General features: G+C 46.1%; 1 protein-coding gene across 12 annotated transcripts; it reads left to right on the top strand.

The window, feature by feature from the left end:
• Nucleotides 1-3,862: 3,862 nt before the first annotated feature.
• mapk4 (mitogen-activated protein kinase 4) lies at nucleotides 3,863-19,028 on the top strand. Of its 12 annotated transcripts, none has more exons than XM_060054657.1 (9): nucleotides 3,863-4,091; nucleotides 4,367-4,413; nucleotides 5,930-7,624; nucleotides 7,919-8,094; nucleotides 12,721-12,865; nucleotides 13,371-13,532; nucleotides 14,180-14,402; nucleotides 14,742-14,910; nucleotides 15,382-19,028. In XM_060054657.1, the coding sequence occupies exons 3-9, from the start codon at nucleotides 7,255-7,257 to the stop codon at nucleotides 16,516-16,518; spliced, it is 2,382 nt and encodes a 793-aa protein (XP_059910640.1). In that variant the 5' UTR covers nucleotides 3,863-4,091; nucleotides 4,367-4,413; nucleotides 5,930-7,254; the 3' UTR covers nucleotides 16,519-19,028. The 12 variants fall into 12 exon arrangements, with proteins under 12 accessions (XP_059910640.1, XP_059910636.1, XP_059910643.1 ...); XM_060054653.1 differs by having other exon boundaries at nucleotides 5,927-7,624; XM_060054652.1 differs by lacking the exon at nucleotides 3,863-4,091 and adding an exon at nucleotides 4,672-4,735 and having other exon boundaries at nucleotides 4,114-4,413; nucleotides 5,927-7,624.
• Nucleotides 19,029-19,089: the final 61 nt, after the last annotated feature.

Here is a 19,089-nt window from a genome sequence, read left to right as displayed (position 1 = left end):
AGGATGAAAATAATTTAATTTGATAATTCATTGCCCAAATAATACTAAAAGCTATGATCGACTGTGTGTATAGCAATCCAGTAAGCACATTTGCTAGATAGGTTCCTGTGTGGTTCTGTTTACAAACATTAACATGAGTTAATAATTGGCGTTGTTACTAGATGCTTTGTTGATATTCAGCCGAACAGCCCAATTTTCTTTTTCATGAAGAGCTGTCTGAACCGGAATGGCCTGAAAAACCACCAGGGATGGACTTCTATCTCCGCTTCTCCTCTCTGGTGTGTGTGTGTGTGTGTGTGTGTGTGTGTGTGTGTGTGTGTGTGTGTGTGTGTGTGTGTGTGTGTGTGTGTGTGTGTGTGTGTGTGTGTGTGTGTGTGTGTGTGTGTGTGTGTGTGTGTGTGTGTGTGTGTGTGTGTGTGTGTGTGTGTGTGTGTGTGTGTGTGCGTGCATGCCTCTGTATGTGCATGTGCATGAGTTTGCATTTTTTTGAGAAGCATTCTTCTCAACTAATGCCTCTCAAACTTTTCCTGGTCCTTTTCTCGTTCTCCACCTTTAGTTTTTTCGCCTGACCTTTCTAGTGTTGAGTTGGTGGGCGGCGGCCAAGCCACCAGGTATCTGTTAGGGGCAGAGGGGTATGGGTCTGGTTAGTAATCAATAAGTTCTCCACTCACTCATTTTCCATAGAACACAGGCCTGCAACATTAATAGATAGGTCATTACATGTCAACGTAAATACGTTTATCCTACGAGAGATCGCTGCGAAATCTGGATTAGTGAACCTTGGGGAATTCAAAATGAATCCCAAGGGAAAGTCAATAGTTGGTGCAAGATAAAATACACCTAGTGACAGGGCCGGATTAACAATTTTCTGTGCCCTGGGCAACAAGGCTCAAGGCCCCCCCCCCCCCCAAACAATCGTAAAGTCGCTATCATCAGAACTTGGTGGCTTGATGAGTACTTATTGAATGTTTCAATTGTCTTGACAGCAAACAGCTAGGTAGGCCTTAACTTAAAACCATAGAACATTTTAAAAATGCAAAAATGTGAAATTATCACCAGCCATGAAGCAGGCAATTAGTGTGTTTTTAGTAAAAAATAAACCATTGGCTACACTTTCATGTAATTTCAAAGTCAAGATCATGTTTATTGTATCACAATTCAACATTTGATGTTGATTACTTCACTACTATATATCCTTATTATTTTATTTAAACAAATGGACCTTACAACACACACACACACACACACACCCACTCACTCTCTCCCTCTCACAAACACCTCCCCAAACCCTCTCGTAATCTGTCCTTGTCCCCGTATAATTCTTTATGTTTTGGTATATGTTACATGTCTGTCGCACGTATCTGGGTTTTGTCGTGTTATGTGGTGTCTGTAGATGTATGTTTGCACTTTGAAAAAAAAAAAACGTTGTCAAGGGCCCCTTTGATGTCACGGGCCCTGGGCAAGTGCCCAGTTGCCCTAATGGTTAATCCGGCCTTGCCTAGTGAATAAAATAATATAACGCTTTCTCTATGACTACATGATTTTAATATTGTGATGCACTGTAGCTAGAGATAAGCATTTTCAGACACACTATGTATACTGTTCTTGACGTATTAATATTTATTTTAACATAAACTAACGCACAAGCAAGCATGCGTGCGTACACACCCTCACACACTGTCAGCAGAGTCCGATGTCCTCAAAGGGAAACTTCAGACCTCTAATTTATTTAGTCTCTTGTGCTCGATAGATATGTTTAGGAGGGGTAATCTGAGGAGGACACACACGCTAACATTCACAAATAAACACTAATACATCAGCACGCAGGCAGACACACACTCGATCAGTCCCTTGTGTATGGCAGCGGGCAGCTGATCCGTCTAGTCTAGTCCATGGTGTGCGCTCGGGAACAGAGATATACACAGAGGGAGAATGAGAAGAGAGGTAGACGCAGATGTTTTTCAATTCTACTCGCTTCCTTTCCTCCGACATACCTACGTATATTCAATATGGCAGCAAGTTTTTTGTGTTTGTGTGCGTTGCTGTAAATAGCAAGCTACCAGAGCCACCAATGTCTCCATTTATCAACGCTAATTAGAGACAATATGGGGGATTGGGGGGTCAGAGATAACAGAAATATAACAGAGAACAGAGGAACCAGGTGAAATAGCTGAAACCATTGCAAGGGATTTTCAAACATACTTGGCTTCACTGATTTACTGTAAACCCTGTTGTTAATCCCTATTCATAAATAGAAGTGTTTATATATAATCACAAGCAGCATGGTAACACCCAAGTTGCTCATATCCTATACCGCCCCCCCAGCCCACCTACAATGCTTGGCTATTTTAGTATTTGGCGGCTTAGCGGATGCCTTTATCCAGAGCGACATACAGTGAGTTGTATATGGACGTCGATCAGGACGTCAGGACAGTTAGGCGGCAGACATAGGGCTTCGAACCCAGAATCTTTGAGTCAAATCCATTAATCATGACGAGATCCTGGTTGTGGTGACATTCTACCCTATGGTGCCACACGTTATACCAATGCTCTGCAGGGATTCCCCTGGCCCGCCACTTAGTTCTGGCTCCCCTGATCCCTGTCATTTGCAGATGCATGAGGAGTGGGTAGTAGGGGAGTCGTGTATTCTTCTTCTCTGATGGCCATTAATGAGGTCATCGTTGAATCATTCAGTGAATCTTAACACACTGTGTTGATTTGGTTGTTTAATCTCTCTCTCTCTCTCTCTCTCTCTCTCTGTCTCTCTGTCTCTCTCTCTCTCTCTCTCTCTCTCTCTCTCTCTCTCTCTCTCTCTGTCTCTCTGTCTCTCTCTCTCTCTCTCTCTCTGTCTCTGTCTCTCTCTCTCTCTCTCTCTCTCTCTCTGTCTCTCTCTGTCTCTGTCTCTGTCTCTCTCTCTCTCTCTCTCTCTCTCTCTCTCTCTCTCTCTCTCTCTCTCTCTCTCTGTCTCTGTCTCTCTCTCTCTGTCTCTGTCTCTGTCTCTGTCTCTGTCTCTGTCTCTCTCTCTCTCTCTCTCTCTCTCTCTCTCTCTCTCTCTCTCTGTCTCTCTCTCCCTCTCTCTCACATTCTCTGTCTCTCTCTTTCACACATTCCCTCCCTCTCTCTCTCTCCGTCCTTTACTCTCTCGTTCTCTCTGTGTGTTTCTGTCTGTGTCTGTCTCTCTCGTTTTTTTTCTCTCTCTCTCTCTCTCTGTCTGTCTGTCTGTCTGTCTGTCTGGATGTCTCTCTCTTTCTCTATTACATTTCCCTAAATCCCTGTAATTACAGGACCTCACCCATGATTATCTCATAACCTGCCAACTGTGCGGTATTCTCTCTCTCTTTGTCTATTGCTCTCTCCAGTTTCTCTCTTGGGTGAATCCTGGGTTCCAAGTTAGTCGTTATTTAGACATGATAAATGTGTGCATTCAGTTTGTTTTCAGCTTTAAATGAGTCTGAATTTGACATTATCAGGATGGTGTATCTGTTGCATGTTTCAATTTGTAAACCACTCCTTTGTCAGTTCTAAAATGTCTACATGTCCTTTATTAATATGGGTACTGTATGTGCTCTTCGTTCTTGGAAAGCATACGTTTTGTTTCTACTTTTCTTCAAGGTCCTGAGATTAAAACAATGACATAATCCAATGTAAATAGGGTTGGAGTTCCAATTTAGGTTTCTGGAATTACCTATAATCAAGTTAAGAGTTCTCAATGTCATTCATTGCCAATATCTAAAGTGACCAGTAACCAAGGGTCCATTCAGCTTCATAAATGACTATAAACGACCGGTCCATAAGGTATCCTGATAAGCAGCAGTATGCTATCAGTAGAACGGCCGGACAGTGGAACAAAAGTGACGTCAGGTCGGGAGTCCACGCGAGTCGAAGTTCCCTTCCAAAGAGGGGTTGAGCGGACAGGAGGGGAAGGGAGATAGACGAGGAGATTGGCACGTATTCATTCAGGGGGGGGGCAACCATCCGGAGAAAAACAGCAACTACGCAAGTACAGCACATGGATCCACATTTCTAAGACTTTGTTTAATCCCTTCAGAATTACGTGATCGCCAGGCGTAGGCATTAAGTGAGCTGTCCGGGTACGTGCACATACACACACAAACACGCACGCACACACACACACACACACACACACACACACACACACACACACACACACACACACACACACACACACACACACACACACACACACGCATACAGACCTGAATCCACCACGGCTTGCTATCTGTGCTTCTCACCCAACTGCCTGCTTCGCTGTTGCCTCGTTATCTCAATCAGATGCACTTTCTTTGTTGCTCGTCCATTGAAACCAGGGATTCTATCAAAAGCACCGATCTTTTTTTTCATTAAGGTGGGTTATTTTTGCGTGACGGGTGGCAGGCTGCGGCATATGCTCCGGTGAGTGTTGGCTGTTGTTGCTGTATCTTGCTTTGTAGTTTTCTCCCTGAACGGGGCGATCGGTTCAAAGATGAATAGATTGCGTTTCTATCACGATGGGTAGGCCTATCTAGATACTGCTGGTATACAGTAGGACTGCGTTGCTACTCCATGCTTTGGATTTGAACTTCACGGAGATATGTATCTCCAGTGTGGTAGCGTTGACTTAATGCGTGTGTACGTGAGGAGGGTTTGTTCCTGACACGGGCGGTTATACAGACACAAAGGCAGCTGGGGGAACCGGGCTGCAACACGACTCCCATCAACTACTGGAGACAGCTGTGTAACGTTGGACAGCTAAAATGCTTTTCATTAAGTGATTTCACATATACTATTGTTCTTTTTTAGGTATAACAAAAGAATGGAAAATTCCATTAATTTATACAATTGTGTGTGATTTCCATGAAGTGATTTCACATATAATATTGTTCTTTTGTAATGATAACAAATGAATGGAAAATTCCATTCATTTATACAATTGTGGAAAAAAACGACAACGGCCTCTCCAATGCCCTGCTTTATCAATCGCAAGTGGTCCATGGCCGTTCTTATTCGTGTTCCATTGCGTTAGAAAATAGACGACAAGGCAGAAGAACAACCAAAGCCCACATCCCAATGGTTATACATTATTTATAAAGTTAGCCCACCTTTGTACCGCCCACTGGCAATGCTCTCTTTCCCTCTCTGTTTCTCTTTTCCCCCCACTCTCTCTCTCAATCCCTCTCTCACTGTGTCTCTCGGTGTGTGTGTGTGTGTGTGTGTGTGTGTGTGTGTGTGTGTGTGTGTGTGTGTGTGTGTGTGTGTGTGTGTGTGTGTGTGTGTGTCTCTCTCTCTCTCTCTCTCTCTCTCTCTCTCTCTCTCTCTCTCTCTCTCTCTCTCTCTCTCTCTCTCTCTCTCTCTCTCTCTCTCTCTCTCTCCCCTCTATTCTCTCTCCCCATCTTTTAGACCAAGACGCACTGATTTGTAGGCTGCAAGGAAGAATGACTGTGTGGAGAGTTCCATGCAATACAGGAATAAACTAATCAATTATTTCTACAGAAAAGTTATCTGTCATCAACAATTACTTTACACACACACACACACACACACACACACACACACACACACACACACACACACACACACACACACACACACACACACACACACACACACACACCTGTAATATTATCGTCTGTTTTTCTAACCAATGCTTTTTACTTCCGTCTCTCCATCTTCTTCCCCAATTTTCTCTCCATTCTTAATTCCCCTCCCTCTCCCCCTCCCCCCCCCTGCCTCCCACACTCCTTCCCCTCTCCCTCCCTTTACCCTCCCTCCTTTCTCTCCCCCTCCCCTGCATCTCCCCTACCTCCCTCTGCCTCCCACACTCCCTTCCCCCACTCTCCCTCCCTCTACCCTGCCTCCCTTCTCTCCCCCTCCCCCTGCCTCCCACCCTTCTCCCCTCCCTCCCTTCTCCCTTCACTTCGGCTGACAGCAGGCAGGCCGCTGTGACAGAGGGTCCGCACGACGCTCCTCTCAGTGTCCCCCCACAGTGACCCACCAGGCTGAGGCCAGAATACCCCAGGTTGGCGAGAGCACAACAGGAGGCAGATTACCGAGGGATTACAAATGCTCAGACACACCAACGTGCGCCCACGCATGCACTCACTATCGATGTCCAGTGAATGGTGGGAATCGGATCCCCTATACTGTGAACGGGCCTTTCCGTCTGAACTGTCTGATTGAATGACTGATTGACTGACTGGCCGAAATCCTCATTGGTCATGGAGGAGGAGGGGAGCCCACAGCCAGCTGTTAGTGATTGAAGTGTATTTAACTCAATAATACCCATCACCACTAACACCCCCACCACCACTAGGCTGAATGAGCACGGAGGTTTTGAAACTTAACTGAGAGAAGGAGACAAAGACTGTGAGAGTTCAAAGAGAGCGAAAGATTAAAAGGAAAGCCTTGGATCAAGAACCACTGTCTGTGGTACCACGGAACGTTTACACGTGTATCTGTGGGATCCCGGCGTGCGAGAGGTCTGTTGTTGCCATGGAGACCGCTGGCCTGTGCCCCGGTAAGGAGCCACTATCGTCTCTGTGGTGTTTTTACAACTTTTAGTGTAGGCGCCTGCTATCTGCCGTGTCAGGTAGTTTAAGAAATCCAAAGAACCAGTGTATAACTAGCCTGAACACGGCGGCGTTGGTACAGCATCAAGAAAAACAATGTTACCCTTGAGACACGGGACCAACTACCTGAACCCACACCGTGGGACTTTTATTGTTAAAGGTCCACCCGCAGCACCATTGACGGAACCAAATGTTTGATTTCTGCCCTACTGGTTTTATTTATTTTGATCCGTTCTGATCATCCTGAGCAGCGAGATACGCTTTTCATCGAGGTTCACTCGAGAGGATGTTGACAATGTAATCCCAGGAAATCCCAGTGTTTTACTGACTTTATGGAATTAAAACAGGGTTAAGCTGGGAGGAAACACATGGCCTACTAAAACATGGCAGTCGGGGAATGAGTGCAGCAGAACCAATAGATGTAGATCGAGTTTCTCTCTTGCCTCCGGAGCACGGTTAAAAGTTAGCTGTATCCGGCTTTACTAAAAGCACTTTTTATTGTAAAACTGTATTTCCTGTGGAAAGCTCCTCTCTGATGTCCCCCCTGGGACCTTACCCTGGGGAGAGAAGGACCTCGGTACAATGCGAGACGGCAACACCAAGTCTGCTCCGTTCTTTTATATGATCACATTGAACCTGAAGTCGAGCAGCAGATCGCCCAACCCACCCGGCCCCCTGAGTGCCTACCATGGCACGATGTCATGACACCCCGCGCCTCCCTCACGGCTTTGACCTCGGGGGCCACTTTGTTGACCTTCGACCCCTGGGCGCCGGCGCCACGGGCCTGGTGCTGTCGGCGGTGGACCAGCGGACTGGTCAGCGGGTGGCGGTGAAGAAGCTGGTGATGCGCGACCCGGTGTCGGTGAAGCACGCCCTGCGCGAGGTCAAGATCACGCGGCGGCTGCGCCACGAGAACGTGGTGTGCGTCTACGAGGTGCTGGCCCCGTACGGCGTGCCGCTGCCCCGGGACCCCGCCCATCTTGGCGCCCTCTACATCGTGCAGGAGTGCATGGAGACGGATCTGGCCCGTCTGCTCGAACAAGCACCGCTACCCACCGGTAAACCGCTTTTTATTTCCTAAACTACTCCCATGATTATGTCCACCTTGAGTTTGATACACCATTGTTAACATGATTGTCTTCACAAGAATTCATGTATTTCTTTATTCTGATTAACCCTCAATTGAAATGAAAACTTTTGAGTTTAGTTGCTTAGTTGTTGAAGTCAAAATATGAATGTCTATGTAAATCAAAACCCCCATGCTCCTGCTTCTTTGCAGTAGACTCCTAATGTACCCGGTTTACCTACGTGGGCTAAAGAGTTTAGGCAGGTTCTCTGCTTCTGTGAACCAGGTCACGCTACTCTGCTGTTCTACCAGCTGCTCCGGGGACTGAAGTTCATCCACTCAGCCAACGTTCTGCACAGGGACCTGAAGCCCGCCAACATCTTCATCAATACGGACCAACTGCTACTGAAGATAGGGGACTTTGGCCTGGCCAGGATAGTCGACCCACATTACTCTCATAAGGTGATAATCAGCCGTAAAGGATAGCTGAAATACTTGTGTTTATTTATTTATTTATTTTTGTTGTTTTCTTTGCTCCGATTTAAACGTGGTCTCAAATCGATTGGTTGCATGGCCAGTGAACAAAGGAGAGAAATATCTCTGACAACTTGTGGAACTGGCCCAAAGTATTCAAAAAGTGCAGCCAAGTCACCTGATCACACTACTTCTGATCAGTGCCCTATGTAGCAAAAATAAATCGGATTTAGAAACTTTGACCGATTATGTGAGGTCCTGAAGACCCTCACACAGCCCTTCAACCTGGTAATCCACAAGAGTGTTAAGAAGTGTTTGTACACTCGTGCTGGACGTTGCAGAAAGACTTGTGTCTTTATAACTCCAATCCCCGTCCATACAATGATTTAGTACCAACAAGGTAAAGGTCGGCAAGGACACAAGCATTGACTGCTGTCACGCTAAGGCTGTTTGCACAGCAAACAGCCTTAAAGGAGATCTGCTCAGGTTTTGCTTTGGGTCAAGATGTGTGTGATTATCTGTGTCTGTGTGACAATATGCATGGGTATGTGTGCGAGAGATGTGTTGCCTTGTTCCAACTGCCTTCACTGTGCATGAATGAATATCAGCACCGGCCCCCGATTCCGGGAGTTTAACAACGGCTTCAAGAGGTCCACTTGGTTCCTCTGACTTCACCTCAGGATGACGTAAGATAGCAGCGCCCTCTGTGCGTCCCGACAGGCCTCCCTTCACACCCTGACCCTGTGTGCCCGGACGGGACGTTCGGTTTCCTCTTTCCTAGCTGTGGTGTCATGTGATGTCTGTATCAGAACGGGCGGTGAGCTCGCCTGTCCGTTGTGGATAATGGTCTCTGAGAGATTAATACAAATCTTCACTGCTCCACTGTACTGCTCTACAGTCTAGTGTGATACTGATACGGCAGCAGGCACTCTGTGTGTGTGTGTGTGTGTGTGTGTGTGTGTGTGTGTGTGTGTGTGTGTGTGTGTGTGTGTGTGTGTGTGTGTGTGTGTTTGTCTGTGTGTGCTTGTGTCTGTCTTTGTGTCTTTGTCTCTGTGTGTGTGTGTGTGTGTGTGTGTGTGTGTGTGTGTGTGTGTGTGTGTGTGTGTGTGTGTGTGTGTGTGTGTGTGTGTGTGTGTGTGTGTGTGTGTGTGTGTGTGTGTGTGTGTGTGTGCATGCGTGTGCGTTTGTGTGTGTGAAAGGATATCTCAGCTCTGAGTGCAGGGCAGTGCATCAGCAGGAAGCAAACACAGGGGGTGATGAAGGGCAGAGTGAGCACAGGGAGAGAGAGAGAGAGAGAGAGAGAGAGAGAGAGAGAGAGAGAGAGAGAGAGAGAGAGAGAGAGAGAGAGAGAGAGAGAGAGAGAGAGAGAGAGAGAGAGAGAGAGAGAGAGAGAGAGAGAGAGAGAGAGAGAGAGAGAGAGAGAGAGAGAGAGAGAGAGAGAGAGAGAGAGAGAGAGAGAGTTAAACAAGGGCAGAGGAAAAAGAGAGAGAGTGTGAAGACATCAGATGTGAGAAAGGAGAGAGAGAATAAAATAGAGGGCACAGTGTACGTGTGTCTCCTGAGAGCACACCGTGTGTGTGTGTGTGTGTGTGTGTGTGTGTGTGTGTGTGTCTGTGTGTGTTGTAGTTGTTGTGAGTGTGTGTGGAGATGTTTGTGTGTGTGTGTGTGTGTGTGTGTGTGTGTGTGTGTGTGTGTGTGTGTGTGTGTGTGTGTGTGTGTGTATGTGTGTGTGTGTGTGTGTGTGTGTGTGTGTGAGAGAGAGGGTTTCTGATTGTGCGTATGTATTTGCGTTTGTGTGCGTGTGTGAGAGAATGAAAACAGAGTATCAGAGCATCTGGGGTTGGTCCAGTACAGAAGAAACAGCGTGTCCTTGGCCAGAGTGTGTTGTTCCAAGACTCTCTCCACTGGTGCTGCCCATCGAGACAACTTGCTTTCGAAGTAGAAATGAAGACAAAGGGATCAGAGAACAAAGTTATTTATTCTATTACGGATCTCTTAATCTTTTTTCATCTCCAAACATGAAATACAAGGATTGTGAGTTTATGTGTGCGTGTGTGTGCATGTGTGTATATCTAGTGGCATATATGCATGTGTACCCTCGCTCATACAAATTGTAATGAGGAAATTTAATAACAAAGAATGTATTCATACACTAAATCTGATGGTATACGAGAAATTGCGCGAAACAAGCAGGAGAGAGAAATATGATCAAAGTAGATTAATTTTCAGGGTTCTCTAACCCTCTCTTTTTCTCTTTCTATCCCTCTCTCTCCATATCCCACCCTCGTTCTCTCTCTCAAGATGCAAGTATTTACAGGAGTGTCCTTAGTCTCTCTATCTCTCTCCCCCTCTCACACCTGGTCCCTGTCTTGCCATCTGAAGCAGAGTGCAGAAGGGGAGGGGTGTTCAGGCATGCTGACCCAGAGATTATAAACACAGGAGGGACTAGAGGGGAAGAGGCAGCACAACAGCTAGAAGTCATATGAGTTCAGCCACTGACACTCAGAGAGGCAAATACAGCTTAGGGAAGAAACATTGTAATATATTGAGTACATTTTATAAATTAAGATGCCGGGGGCCAAACACGTGTGTTTATAAATTATGACGATATGTGACTGCTACTATTTAATCCATTGCTTCTTAAAAAGACAAGTAGTATTATGAACCGTTACTGTAGGTGCAAGACATGATGGACAGGCATAATGGTAAGAAATGTGCGCACTTACAGTATTGTAAGACACTTTGGATAAAAGTGTCCACCAAATGGCATAGTGGTGTGTAATCATAATATAATGAATGCATTTTGCTGAATCCAAAATGAGGCAAAAATTAAATATGCCATTTGGCTGACGCCTTTACCCAAAGCATCCAAGATTAACATGAGTGCTTGCATATTTAAAATGGAGCCCCAGTGGGAATCGCACCATAACCATGCCATGCAAATTGAGGACAGGAAGACAGAATAGGGCTTTTTTATTTTTTTTATGTCATGCTCTGCTACTTATTGACACGTTATGAAAGCATGTGTCTGTGATTAATATGTATGTGTTTCTGATGGTGTTGATGTCAGGGCCAAGGCGAGACAAGGACTTGTTATAATCGCAACAGAGTCGACACGTACGTGTAAGATAACAACACGTTATTTATAAGCATTATTCAATTAGACTATGATATTATCAAACCCACTTCCGGGACTGTTGAACTTCAGCAATGATCAGAACATCAGATTAGATCAGAATTGAGGATTGTCTCCGTACACCAGAATCACAACATCCCCATAAGAACTGACACAGAGCCGAAGAGGACGAAGCTCTGGGGAGGCTGAGGGGAGAGAGGGGGGGCAGAGCGTACAGGTGAAAATTGTCAGAGTAGGTAAAGAACGAGAAAGGGAGGGATGCAGCGAGAGTGTGAAAGGGAGACGAAAATGAAGAGACAGTGAAGGGAGGGAGGATGAGGTGGAAGAGTTGGGAATGGGAACGGGGGGCTTGATGATTCTCCAAGCGGCGACATGGAGAGACGGAGGGTCAGGTGGATGGGGGAAAATAAAAGGTATGTTTGACGGGGATGGGGTGAGAGAGGAATGGAGGGAAGAAGGAGAGGAGGGTGAAAGTGAGTATGTGACGTTTTGCAGAGAGAGAGAGGGAGGGAGGGGGCGAGAGAGAAAATGACTGGGGCAAAATGGAGGATAGGGCAGAAGATGTGCGTGTGTTTTGTCCAGTGCTCATCAAACATTCAACAGTCGTTTCTGCTCTGTCATCCGCTGGCATGCTGTGCCCGATCTGGACCCCAAGAGAGGGAGAGCAGGGAGGAGGGGGAGGAGGAGGAGGAGGAGGAGGAGGAGGGGGAGGAGGAGGGGGAGGAGGAGGAGGAGGAGGGGGAGGAGGGGGAGGAGGAGGGGGAGGAGGAGGGGGAGGAGGAGGGGGAGGAGGAGGAGGAGGAGGGGGAGGAGGAGGAGGAGGAGGGGGAGGAGGGGGAGGAGGAGGGGGAGGAGGAGGAGGAGGAGGGGGAGGAGGAGGGGGAGGAGGGGGAGGAGGGGGAGGAGGGGGAGGAGGGGGAGGAGGAGGAGGAGGGGGAGGAGGGGGAGGAGGAGAGGTTGGGATGTGAAACAGGAAGAGGAGACAGAGAGAGGCCCAAGTGAGCCAGACACGAGGATGACAGCATGAGGTGAGAAAGCAGGAAGGAGGTGGGGTGAGGACGCCAGGCTGAGATCTTGAAATATCCCAGCATGTAATTAAAGGTTATATTTGTATGACTTTGGAAGAGGGCCTTTTACTGCATCAGAGAAGGCGGTCACAGCTGTCTCATAACGAGAGACTATGCTGTGCACTATGTTAATAAACCAGCGTAGTTCAATGTTCATTCGATGGAGGAATTTGGCATATGATGTGTAGTTGTCACTGATGATATAAAACTCTTGTGTGAACGATTATATCAAAAGATATTGAATATAGTCAGCGATGTTCAGAAGCATTCATAGCAAATATGTTAACTTTTTATGATTGTTTTTATCGTGTGTCAACACACAAACACATATACTTTTTATAATCTTCCCTCAAGCTCTCTTCGTTTTGTTTGCCTTATCTCTCTCTATGTTATTTCTCTCTCTCTCTCCAGGGCTACCTCTCTGAAGGCCTGGTGACTAAATGGTACCGCTCTCCTCGACTGCTGCTCTCGCCCAACAACTACACCAAGGCCATCGACATGTGGGCTGCCGGCTGCATACTGGCCGAGATGCTCACTGGTCGCATGCTTTTTGCAGGTAAAAAGTACATGCCTTTCGCTTATCCACTAGATCATGAAGAAGTCCATGGATACTTTAGTTGAACTGTTGTCTTTGCGCCCCCTGTTGGCAATGTGCAATATAATAATATAACGTAAACAGACATTTGAAGCTTTAAGAAAGGGAATTGAACAAGTATATTTCTATAGTGTCCAGTCCCCCCGGTGTTGATTTAATTTATTAGTGCTTGCTTTGTTTTCTCTTCTTATAGCCAATTACACGCTTATAGATCCCGTCCCAGCAACATGTTTCGAAACAAATATGAAGCAGGAAAAAAAGGATTATTATCCAGGACTCTCTTGTTAAAGAGACTACTGTCTCAATGTGACTACCCTGGTAAAACAAAGAATAAAAAAAAGTATTAATCTAAATGAGACTAGACTACTACTTAGATAAATATTTTTTACAGACCTACTGGTATTGTCCTGGTAGAAGTCGTTGACGTGTTTCCATTGTGTCTACATTGGTTTACTGCGGTCTGCAGGAGCTCATGAGTTGGAACAGATGCAGCTGATCCTGGACACAGTGCCCGTTCTGAGGGAGCAGGACCGACTGGACCTCCTGCAGGTGATGCCTTCCTATGTCAGCCGTGGATGGAGGGTCCGGAGGACCTTCGCTCAGCTGCTGCCTAAAGTAGAGGCTGAAGGTCAGTAAGGAACTCGCACTGCTATCCTGCTGTAGTCAGTGTTGAGCGATAGTTATTTTAATAACGTTATCAATACAATCGTATTCTATTACTGATATATTCTACAAATAAAAAATGTCGCTCTTTATTTAAAAAAATCGTAACATGGACACTCCCAAAACCTCTCCCAAATCACGCCACCCAGACAGCCGAGCTACGCATGTTGACGTCACACAGATGGACAGCCAGTTACAACACTTGTTATTGAGAATTTTGAATTCTGAAACCTTCTCGCCTACTCACTGGGAGGGGTCGCTTGTGGAAGCGGCTATGGTCTGTCTTTTATCTAATAGAATTGCATCAGCTCCTCACTAACTTGCCTGATCCAAGATGGACGCACCTCCACGATCTCACTTCCCCTCTGTTTATGGCCTCATACCTCAAACACCGAAGTATAGATAATTGCCTAATGAATACTTCATAATGAATCGTCATTATCATCATCATCGCCCCATATTATGGAATCGGTTCTCCTTCAATTCCACTTTTTGACACATTTGAGTATGTGTCCTCGCTCGATTCTACAGCCCTTTCATTAACAAGATGCTCCCGTCCCCCTCTCCCCTCTCCTCCTTTCTCTCCTCCCCTCTCGGCTCCTTTCTCTCCAGCCGTTGACTTCCTGGAGCGTATCCTGACCTTCAACCCCGCCGACCGGCTGACGGCGGCGGCGGCGCTGTCCCACGCCTTCCTCAAGCAGTACTCGTGCGCCGAGGACGAGCCCACGTCCAAGCAGCCCTTCCGCATCGAGGACGAGCTGGAGGACAGCCTGGTGGCAGAGCACAGCCACAGCGCCAGCAGCACCAGCCAGGCCGACAGCCTCCCCTGGGACAGGTGGGCTGCTCACGGGCCCCCACCAGTTTTCACTGTGTGTCGCCTGGTTGAGGACGTGGTTTGAGTCTTTGTTACTCAACTTCAGTCATTTTCTATGCACGCTTTACATGTACAGCACGGTTTTCATTCCTTTTCAATTCATTCTAGCACAGTTATGTTATTATTTTTTTATTGGTATTATGATTGAATACAATAGCATTATTGTATTCTATTATTGGAGATATTGGATGGATGTTTGGAATTAGAAGTAAGTCCATTTTGACTGTACGTTTCTACGATCCATTGAGCTACATATTGATGGACCAAACCACTGGGACCCCCTACCCCATGGGTCTACAGGTTCGAGAGCAGCCTGTCCACTGAGCTGTGCCTGCGGCAGGTGGGGGAGGGGTGTCGGTGTGCGCCCCCTGGGGGACGCCTCTCCTCCCACCTGGGGGACACCATGGAGGAGGAGGAGGTCCAGCGAGACCCGCGCGCCGGTTCCACCTCCCTGGTGGAAGAGGCCCAGGTGACATGCACCCTTCTTCTCTTAAGGTTCCCAATCTCAAAAGAAGTTCAATTCATGATTATCTGCCAATAGGAGGCATGAACATCCACTCCAGTTTGTATTGTCCACACAGACCCCTGCCTTCCAACCGATGGGTCGGGATTGGGCTTGTACGGCTTCTACCTAGTGTTAATAAATATGGATATGTTGATTCTCTTTTTTTTTTCTATCTCTAACTTGTCAACATTTTAATGATTTAAATAATGTGTTACAATGTGTGGGATGGTACAAAGTTTAAAAAGATGCATTGAATGTTGAGGTCAATTTTGTAAAAAAAAGAAAAAGTATGTTATTCACCATGTTGTGCCGTTTTAATGCTAGTACCAGAGGTTATAGTAAAGCTTATATTTATATTTGTCCCCTCTATTTCTTACGTTGTTTCATTCTTTATTTCCTTCTTCCTCTCTTTTCTTCGTTTGTTTCCGTTTCCAGGTAGACCCACGCAAACACTCCCACAGCAGCTCTGCGGAGCGCTTCCTGGAGCACTCCCACTCGTCTCTGGACCGGGCTGCGGGTGGCGGCTCCAGCTACGGGGAGCTGGACTGCGACCGCTCCTGCGACTACAAGGTGGGCTCCCCGTCCTACCTGGACAAGATCGCCTGGAGGGAGGGAAAGCCCCAGCACTACTCTGAGCCCAAGCTCATCCTGGACCTGTCCCATTGGAAACGCAACACCCTCGCTAACACCAAGCACACTGCTAACGCTAAAGCCCTGTCCGCCCCAGCCGAGCCACTCGCAGGCGGCATGGAGGAGAAGGAGGAAGAGCTAGAGGGGGGCCTGGCAGAGGGAGAGGAGGAGACAGGAGACTTGTTCACGGAGATCTCCCGCTGGGTGGAGACCACCAATTCCGGTCTCCACTCCCCGAGTCTGAGCCCGCCTCCGGGCCAGCTCTCGCCGTCCTGTTACACCTTCTCTCCCCCTCTCCCCCTCTCCCCGACCGACGTCACCACCTCTCTCTTCCACCGGCGCACAGCGCTCGGCGCGCAGCTGTTAGCCGACTGCGACGGGGCCGTGACCCACTGCGGCATGCTAAGCCCTCTTCCTCCCGCGGTGTCTTCCTCAATCTTTCTCCCGTCGCTTTTACCTTCCTCTCCCTCCTCTCCTTTCCCGCTGACGTCCCCAGAGCCTGCCGTCCCCTGGCCCACCTCACCTGCTCCTCATCCTTCTCCTCCCTCGGCTGCTGTGCGGGAGCCTGCCTCTGGTGTTTCCTTCCCTTCTCCCTCTTCTCCTTTGCCACCCACTTTGCCTCCTCCTCCTCCTCCTCCTCCTCCTTCTTTTCCTCCCTCTGCTGCTGTGCGGGAGCCTGCCTCTGGTGTTTCCTCCTCCTGTGCCTCCTCTTCTCCCCTCCTCTACGAGGTCCATAGCGCGGCTGTGGTGGAGGAGGAAGAGGAGGTGCTGCCCGCCAAGCAGGAGGCGAGGCTGTTTGACCTGGACGTCTTCATCTCCCGGGCACTGAAACTGTGCGGGCAGAGCGAGGACAAAGCGGAGGGGAAGAGTGCGAGAGAGGGCAGGGGGACAGGAAAGGAGGGTAAGCAGGTGAGCGTTAACCAAAGGGTCTCCAACTCTTGATGCAGACGGGTCGGTTGCATTCGGACATCCTGAGTTCTGCATTTAAACATTATGCGACACAATAACAACGAGTGAATTAAAGCGCTGACGATGTTTTTCAACGCCAGGGGTTTACTACATGCCGAGTGTTATTTTCCTCTGACAACTCTTACAAGTTTAGTTTCTTTTTTTCTTTTTTTTACTCAAGGGTTGAGGGTTTTATGGTAATATCATCCTCAAACCAGCTTTTTGCTAGGTACTCTCTGGTTCCTCACTGAAAGATCTCCTCAAAATGTAATCACTGAAAGGTTGTTAGTATGGCACTGTTTATGTTACTTGAAAGTCAAACAACGCCTGCTTTTTTGCAGGAACTGGGCTGATGCATGGTGCATAGTAATGACTTAAGAGTTAACATGTTGTCAAAAACACATCCTCTTGGTTTAATGATAAATCCTGTGATAGTAAAATAGTCTTCCAGCCATGAAATTGTGTATGTAAAGGAGCCATTAAGCATAAAGGATCTGATTATACTGACAATATAATCAGTTAATTGAGTTCAAACTCATGAAGTTCGCACCAATGATGTCATTATTTTGATCAGAATGCTCCCACATTGCTCTCAAATTGCAATATGTTGTGTACATTTGTATCATATCAAATTCATTATCATCTTATTTAATGCTCTGTTGTCTAACTATGGTGTTCTATGTCCACTACTGAGTTCAATTTTGTTTTTGATTTGCAACTGTGAATTGTTGTGTTAAGTAAGACATTTTCTTTCTAGCAGCAAAATTTTAAAAGACGTAATCCCATGGTAACCTGTTTTAACAATGACCCACAGATATGCCATTACCTGCTGTACTCTTGGGACATATTGAATTAGATCACTTTGTTATTGGGCAAAACAGCTCATTACAGTAAGCCACTAACATCTATGATCAAAATGGTACATTCATCTCACATCCTCTGGACAATATAGACACTTATAGAAAATATATTGTCAAACAAATGTGAAGTTGTCCGTTGAAAGTCATACATCCTCTCATCATTTGTTCTTTCAGACTTTAAGGAACTATTCCCACATGATTGATAATGTTCTGATATGTAACAGCATACATACATTTTAATGTATTATTATTAGCAACAGGGTTGACCATTATTTTGAACAAGAGTCCTCTGAGTAAGAGGTGAATCTATTGGAGGCAGCAAACCTTTTCTGCTTCTGGGCAAGCCTTAAGCCACAAATAAGACATTTATTAATTCAACAGAATTTGACCAGTATTGTTTATTATTTGCTCACGTCTGTTGACAATATTTCTTCATCTGTGACTCAACTGTGTCATTATTACTTCTGTACATACAGGATCGTAGACTGAAACACTGCCAACACAGAAACATTGCCTGAAAATGGAATCACAATACATTGTTCAATACATCACATGTGACTTCTCAAAATGTGTAATGGCTAGCATCAGTGCTACACCTAATCTATACAAAAAGCTAACAACTAAAAAAAACACCACAGATGTAATGCAGTTGCCTTATAAGCTAGCAAAAACTGCAATGTATGTATGTACAATAATAACTGGACTTTTATTCGACAGTAGATCATCGATCTATATCCTCGATTATAAAACGCTAGCACGTCAACATAGTATTTTCCTCTGTTGCTGCCCTCAACAAATGTATTGAGATCTGAGACAATCCTTCAGGCTGAGTGTCGTGTTAATGCCTACAGTTTATTATCTTGTAGCTAATAAACAGACACACAAAGGATTGTATCACCCTTTAGGAGTTACACAGCTGCTGAAGGGAACTCAGAGTTGTGTTGGCAAATAGCGTCATGAGCTAAAAAGCACATTTTTAGTTCCTAGCACATCCAGGGATCCAGTTTTCCACAAACACAATTAAATAGGCCTACATATTTGTTAGCGAAAGAAGTTTGCACCAATTACAATAATTATCTTGAACTTGGTACAAACTGTTTTTTTTAGCAGTCAATCAACTGAATAAAAACTGCCAAACATACAAATGTGTTCATTTATGATTAACAAAACAGCAACATGGCTTTGCTTTGCTTTAGTTGCATGTGAAAGGAATTGAAAAGGAGGTCTAGCAATCAAAATTGAATGTAACAGTTGATATTTGTCTAGTCATATCAATTTAATCAACAAATTACACGCACACACCTAGCAATAATTTAATTGAGACAGTACGCAGATGTCAACACAAACAGTTGGTTAACGACTTTCTTCTTTTAAGTGTGTAAAGCTATGTGGACATTGTGCCTCAGTATACCCCAATACTTCCAGCTCGCTGAATGTTTAACATGTCCTCGCTGCATGGCTTTATAACTATTACAATGGTGGTTCAGTCTTCAGTCAGACCTGTGTGGGTTGCTCTTCCGGAAAGGCTTTAGGTAGACCTCAGCTTTTATGAGAAACAACATGAGAGCTTTTTAATGCTCATTATTGACTTTTTGTAGGCTTTGTTTTTGCTGACAAATATATAATAAAATTTATAAAACACAATGATTGAGTAAAGTAATTTGGGGTGAGAAGGGAGGCCGATCAGTCTGAGTTGGCAAGCGTG

The sequence above is a fragment of the Gadus macrocephalus genome, chromosome 6 (genome assembly GCF_031168955.1).
Source record: "Gadus macrocephalus chromosome 6, ASM3116895v1".
Classification (NCBI taxonomy): domain Eukaryota; kingdom Metazoa; phylum Chordata; class Actinopteri; order Gadiformes; family Gadidae; genus Gadus; species Gadus macrocephalus.
This window is presented reverse-complemented; position numbering and strand designations above follow the sequence as displayed.